Source organism: Cryptotermes secundus, unplaced genomic scaffold (genome assembly GCF_002891405.2).
Source record: "Cryptotermes secundus unplaced genomic scaffold, Csec_1.0 scaffold439, whole genome shotgun sequence".
Taxonomy (NCBI): Eukaryota; Metazoa; Arthropoda; class Insecta; order Blattodea; family Kalotermitidae; genus Cryptotermes; species Cryptotermes secundus.
The window spans coordinates 8,622-16,008 of NW_019736403.1; the positions used below are offsets into that span (position 1 = coordinate 8,622).

The 7,387-nt window shown below is 38.1% G+C and overlaps 1 protein-coding gene across 1 annotated transcript in view; it reads right to left on the reverse strand.

The window, feature by feature from the left end:
- Positions 1–3: 3 nt before the first annotated feature.
- LOC111869869 (poly [ADP-ribose] polymerase tankyrase) overlaps positions 4–7,387 on the reverse strand; it is a gene marked incomplete at its 3' end in the record, with an annotated part of 13,000 nt that continues 5,616 nt past the window's right edge. Inside the window, exons 4-6 of the mRNA XM_033753581.1 lie at positions 5,360–5,613; positions 3,244–3,365; positions 4–144 (exon numbers count right to left, since the gene is read on the reverse strand). Coding sequence (XP_033609472.1) covers positions 4–144; positions 3,244–3,365; positions 5,360–5,613 — 517 coding nt within the window. The remainder of the gene's footprint in view (positions 145–3,243; positions 3,366–5,359; positions 5,614–7,387) is intronic.

Below are 7,387 nucleotides of genomic sequence, written 5' to 3' on the forward strand. Positions count from 1 at the left end.
CACGACATCATAATGGGAGTTATCAGCAGCTACATGAAGTGGTGTAAGGAAATCCTTGTTCTTCTCATTAAGATGTGCTCCTTTGCGCACAAGCGTCTCTAGAACCTGCTTCCGTTTTGGATAAGGAGAATTTACTGCACAGTGCTGAAAGGAATTAAGTTATTATGCAATTATAACAGTATACAAACACGCTATACAACTCGTGTACAAACAGCACACATCCCCAGCAAGGGGAGAAGCACCATTTCAGGTAGTTTTATTATATCATACCAAATATCATTATCTCTTTTGAGGGCGTGGGCTTAAATCAACTGGTTCTAAATAAAGTCTGTAGCTGGGCCCTTGTGAACAAAATGATAAACTTTTTAGTTCCATACAAGAGAGGAATTCATTGAGCATATGCATATCAGCTTCTTGAGGACTGTGCACAATGAATTTGGTTCACCATCACATATACCCACATAATCTACACAACTTTTAATAAATCCATGTCTCACAGTTTGTAAAATATGCAAATACTACATTTCAAAGTATACTTTTACAGTTTAAACTGTAGTTAAAAAAATTACAGCTGCATAATAAAGTAAACTTCATGTTACTTGGCATATATGGCGAGCAGTATGTGTCAGTTATATCAATCTGTTAGCTGCATAAGAGAAAGTTATAGAATATTATATTTCAGCATCCTGTTACACTCACACAATATATATGGATAAATACCATCTTAAGGGCAACAAATTTTATTGTAGTTTTTACTTCTTTTCCTCCTCCACACTACATGTTTCAGCCCTAAATGGCCATCATCAGGTGTGTATCACTCACGTAGCTGTTACACTGCTTGTTAAAATTTAAAATTACCAGTCTTTCTAATTGTATAAAATCTTTGTTAATCTACACGCGTCGATTTGATTTTTAAATTAGCACTTTTTAAAACTTAATTCAAGTTAAAATGTCTATAAGATCTCTGTTCTTTCTTTTTCAAATTTTTATTATTATAATATTATGTTTCTCCTGCAAACTCAATGCCTTCCATTTAATTGGAACTGCTGGCATACTTTGTTTCAATTTCTTTGCTACTACTGTAAGTAATAGTAACACTTTCTTGTTTTTACTAAATTTATGAAAGCATGGGTACACATAATAAGCTCACAGGACAACGAAATAAAAATACTGAATGTCGACTGAGTGTAAATGGATATACGTTGGCTGCACTCAATAAAAGAATAACAACAAAAATCACAGAACTGGAAATGAAAGGTCAATAGGATGAGAACAAGATCTGAAGTGGTCCACAACTGACCGTCAACTGTGGCACAGTCTGATCATCGGTAAATTATTAATAGTTGTAAAGACTTTAAGCACATTATTATCAATCTTGCATATCATGTGCAATTCATCAGAATTATTTTAAATGTATTAAATGGGAAATTTTCTAAGAATGTTATAAAATAAACTATGAAAGCAGGAAAATATTATATAAATATATGGAATGGGAAATTTTACAGCTGTTCTTACATGCATCTGGCAGCAACCACACATCTTATACAGGAAAACTTAATATCTGGGAAACACTGTACATGGATGCAATAAGGCATCCAACATATATGATGAGGAAGTCCCAATGCCAATAATAGATTACTTTTTATCACAGTTTCATCTTCTTCTCTGCACTGAGTTTACTGAATAGGCAGAAAACAATCTGCCTCAACACAAGTAAGTGGTAAAGATGCCCTGACATAATTACTTAAATAAGACACTAGGTATGATGTATATGGAAATGAGCGTATAGCTCCAGCCTTTCCCGGCCTTCAGCATAAGATGGCATTAAGCCCAACTTCCCATAGATAAGGCAGTAGTATAAAACCCTACAGTTAACACAGAATTTAAAACATCCAGCCACTTAAAATACACTTCCCAACAGACTAGGAGTATGCGTTATATATATTCTCACTGACGTCCATTAACCCACAAATAGTGCACAACTATATTTCTAGAACCCTGTAATAATAGGCAGTGAGATGGTAATGATAAGCTGGAAAATGATTTTGTTGGCTTCGAAGATCTTCCATTGATACCATTCAAAATTTATGTGAAAATTCTGAGGAAAACCATGTTAGTTGTACACCAATGATTACCAGACTCATTGTCCTAAATCATTATAACACGTGGCAATATATAGCAGCAAAATTTGCACATCACAGAAATAATTTGAACTGGGAAACCTTGACACAGTGCAGAGAGACAGCTCACATATGTGCTCTCTTTAAAGAGTACATGGGAGAATGGGCTTGGAAGGCTATAGGTGATAGAATACAAAGACTATGCTATCTGAACAGGGTCGAGCATGATAGGAAAATTAGGAGCAGAAAGCCAAAGTGAATCATAATTGGAAAATTAGGAGAAGAATGCAGAAGACATATTCAAAAATATTCCTTTGTAAATAGCACCATCCAGCTCTGGAACCAAATGCCTGCAGATGCTTTAGGGACTCTCTCCTGTAAATCAAGTAAGTTTAGGATATGGATTAGGAACGTGATAAATAAGGCAAAGTGAAGGTGTGGGAGGAATCATCAAAAAATGTAGTGAAGTGAACAGAAGTGGAATGAAGGGAAGTTCATGGTGAAACATGAGTGCATCAGTTCATGACATTATATATTTCATTACTGTTACTGTTTAGTGTACAGCATGCTTATTATTTTATTAATATTAATTTATATAACTGTAGTTGTAATTGTATTTGCATTTTTTTCTATATGTTGTGTTCTGACAGTCAATAAAAGAGTTGTATATTGTAGCGAAGCCATAGCTGGGCGCTGACCCTGATTTTTTCTATATGTTATGATTTGACGGTCAATAAGAGAGTTGTGTATTTGCATTGTATTCATTGTGTGTAGTGTGTCCTTTATTGTTTGTGTAGATTTATGTCCTGTGTTTTGTTTGAGCATGATGTGTTACTTTGTGCGATCTGTATTATTTGTGTGGTGTGTCTTATTGTAGTACCACTACCACCAGGTAGAAACCCATTTGCAGTTAAAATAAATAAATAACTACTACTACTAATAATAATATTAATAACACTAAATAATATCACATAACTTTGCCAGCTCTCTGGCAATGTAAGAAGCAATTTACTTATATTGTATTTTAATGCATGTGTTATTCAGCTCCAAATAAAGATATTACTTCTTCAGTTACATTATCCACCTTTAGGTTACAACTCCAACAAGCAATGTCAGTACTTACTAATGGAGTATCTCCTGTATAAGGATGTTTGAAGTTAACTACATCTGGAACTAAGTATTTCTTTACTTTAGCAGGATCAGCCTGACGTGCAGCTTCCAACAGACAGTGGCCTTTGAACTCATCTGCAAAAGCATAAATTTATTTACTGAAAACTGTCATAAAAGGAATTAAGTAATACAGTATCACTATATAACAGAGAGCAAAATAACTCTGGGAGATGGTCATATTTAGAACTTTACTTAAAACATGGAACATGCAGCAATTATAACCCTTAAAAGGTAAATACCTGGCAGATGGGGGTGGGACACTTGGGCTCACACCATACATTAGTGGTTTAAATAAAATGGCCAAAGGATTAACCTAACATAATATGTACCCACTCAAAGTAAATGTCTAACCCGGAGAAGAAGCTTGTCTAATAGAAGAGGTATCTTCTGAGGGCTACCAAAGGCTCAACTGGGGCTCATTAGCAGGTCCAGCAGGTTCCAGTGGTGGGAACTCTGATGTTCCTATCAGTGAATAAGAGAGGGAGCCTGGGATATCCTGCTGCCAGCAGCACAAAAGAAGATGGCATTATCTTAGTTCCCAACTTGGTTGAGCACAGATCTATGACCTCTCGCTCTGCAAAAGGAGGGGGTCTTCTTCTTCATCCTCTTCTTCTGTTCCTGCTGCTTCCACTCAGAGCACAGGGCAACCATGAAAAGCTCATTTCACTTCAGTTTCTTAATCTTGGACAGTCAGTAGGACTCCTTGGACGAAGCATCAGTCCATCGCAAAGCTGCTACCTAACACAAACAGACATCCATACCTTCAGTGGGATTTGAACCCACAATCCCAGTGTTTGAGTGAACAAATGTATTTCGTGCCTCAGACCATGCAGCCACTGTGATTGGCTCTGCAAGAGTACAGCTGATGAAAGTTAAGAGGGCCTCAACCTAGAGGGTTTTGGGTCTAGCTAAGGTTGATGTTCTCAATGAGCCCAAGCAACAATTGGGGCACATAATGGACCCAGTAGTGATCTGAGAGTTCAAGAGGTGACCAAAAACCGTCCCCTGTAAGTCAATACAATACCCAGTGAAATTAGTGTAAAAGATAATGACTGAAGATTCAATAGCAGATTAATGAACAACAAAGAATGTACATTATTGATTTGGGGATTCTACAGTCATTAACTGTCGATGTTAATTCAGTTCTTGGTCATTACACCATGCAGATCTGGGCAATGTTGCCAGTGTTCTGGAGGTACATAGTGGCTTCATCTTCAAAGTTAACATGGGCACAATCTGACCCTCGAGATGGAAGCAGCATGTACCTCAAGAACACTCACAACACTGCCCACATCCATATGATGTACCCACATAGGAACTGAATTATCAAAAGAACACAAATGTATTACACATGAAAATTATAACTGACCCTATACAAGATGGCAAAACATCAGCATACATCTTTCACTTACATGCACATGCACATGCTCTCTCTCTCCCATACACACGCGCGCACACGCACAGTGCGATCTTCCTCAAAATGAAGGAAATGTCACCAGCAGAAAAAATATAAAGCAAGTCGAATTCACTGCAGGTCCAGGCAGCAGTTTACATAAAATAAAAATTATTGTGTCACCACCATGTTGTTTTATGTTCTGCAAAGATATTATCTTAACAAAATTTGTATATTTCTCAAAGACCTGTTACCATACATAGCTGCAGGCCACTACTTTAAGTGGTACTAGTCTCACTCCCAACTCACACATTCCTACAACTGCCATGTTATTATTACTGATCCTCTGGGATTTTACAAACTGCATGGTTAGACAGCCTCCACCAGCATAATATTAATACCAAATTTCATAAATGTTGGCAAGTCGGAACGGGGAGGGATACTCAGATACAGCATGATCTCATAAGCTTAATTTTTTCTTGCTTTAAAGAAAGAAAGTATGCTGTATATCTCTACATGCCTGTCTCGTAATTCATAACATACATACATCTTGAGTACAGTGAACTGACACAGACGGAGTTCAGTTTATAGATTTTAACTGCAGCTCTCTCTTCTTGTAACACTTAATATTTCCCACATGCCTACAAATCCATCTAAGTGCTATAGCTCAACTCACATGCCAACCTCTCCTGGAGTTCCCTGGTAGGTGCCACATCAATAGCAGACTTTGAATGACAGTTAAGGAGAGTAGGATCAGCTCCCTGACTTAACAACAGAGAGCAAACTTCAACACGTGATTTTGATGCTGCTTCGTGTAATGGAGTGAACTGCCACAAATCCATTGCATTTACATTTGCTCCATGTTTAATTAGCATTTCTGTCACTTCAAAGTGGCCATATGAGCAGGCATTGTGCAATGGAACCAAACCACTGTAATAAAAATGTAAGTTGTAACACACTACAGAAGTCTAATTATATGGTAATGCCCAATGAGATGTGCTCAAACTAGACCTACATGTCAACATATAAATTGTATTTGTTACGCTTTCATAATTATTCTTAATGTTAATAACAGTTAACCTTTTATTCAAATTAGAAAACAGTTAAAAATTCAAGTACTGTACTAAAATGCAGAAGATATTTCATTAAATTTCAAGGTCTAAACAGTGGCTAGGTACCAGCAGAGAAATTGTGGATGGTGTCCTCGATAACTATTCAGACATTTATGGTATACCCAATTATGGAATAGAAGAAAGGCCCACCTTTAGCTCCAACTCAGGAAACAATTCTCAACAGCATCCTGTATATGACAACCAATACATTCATAATATGAGGGTTGGAACGTTAATAGTGGCAACTATTTATTTACAACTGATACAAAATAGATGCATGTTTCGAATTTTTACTCCCTTTCAATGCAGTCACCAGCATGGTGTACAACACATTGCCAGCGATGCGGAAGTCGTAGGATACCTTTAGCAGCTCCTGTTGCGTTGATAGCTCGAATAGAGTGGTCTACTGCCTGAGGAATCTCTGGAACAGTTCTGAAGCGAATGCCACTAAGTGGTTCCTTCATCTTAGGAATCAAGTCAAAGTCACAAGGGCTTAAGTCCAGGGAGTATGATGGATGGTACAGCACTTCCCAGCTCCATCGATCAAACAAATCAGCCACAGCTTGCCATTCCTGCATTTCCGTCAAATCATGTGGAACCCATCGTGATGCAGTTTTCCTCATGCCCAGGCGTTCCTTCAGAATGTGAAGCACAGTCGTATGCACTAATCCTGTCTCTTGGGCCAGCTCACAAATCATAGGGCGTCGATCACTCTCCAGTAACGCGGAAAGAGCATACACTTCTTCTTCACTGGCACTAGGATGACCTGGCCGCCTCATGTCTGCCACATTTTGGCGTCCCTCGCCGAAGGCTTTTACCCACCTTGCCACTGTTCTGTAAGGCAATGCAGATTCCCCGCAAGCCTCTTGAAGACCTTGATAACACTGTCGTGCTGTACGGCCTCTGGCACATTCAGTCTTTATCCAACTCCGTTGTTCCTGTTTCAAAAACATCGTGAAAACTCTACATTAGACCGCCAGCTAACACGAGGCTCTGTACTCGTCACTGCGCATGTGCGTGGTGTGGGGAGGGAGAGTCCATTTGCTCTGAGGTAAGGTAGGCATGTAACTAACGTGTGGTATAAGCAACATTATTTGATTCCATTGCCTGGCATCTACAGCAGTGTTGCCACTATTAAAGTTCCAACCCTCGTATATGAGAGTCAGAAGCAATGAGATTTAAAGTGATATCAAGTTGTGTTCTACTCTTGGGATTTATTTTTTCTTGCAGTCTGAAAGAAAAATAAGTGAATGACAAATTTCAAATGATGTGGAAGAAAAATACCGTGAACTATTTCAAGATAACACACCCACATTAAAATGAACCAATGGGTGGAGGCATCAGGGCAGCTTGTCTCTAGGCTGAAGTTTGAATCCAGGGCCTACAGACTGCAGCTAAGTCATCTTCATGGAAGAAGACTACAACATCCACAAGCATATAGCTTCTTAGAAGTAACTGGGATTTTTATCAGAACATTTCTATAGTGATATATGTATGGTTGTATCATTTTATTCACATAAATAACTATCCCTTATGTAGAAGGTAAAGTTTTCCTTGTGATTAACTAATTAAGCACTATGCCATGAAGGAGA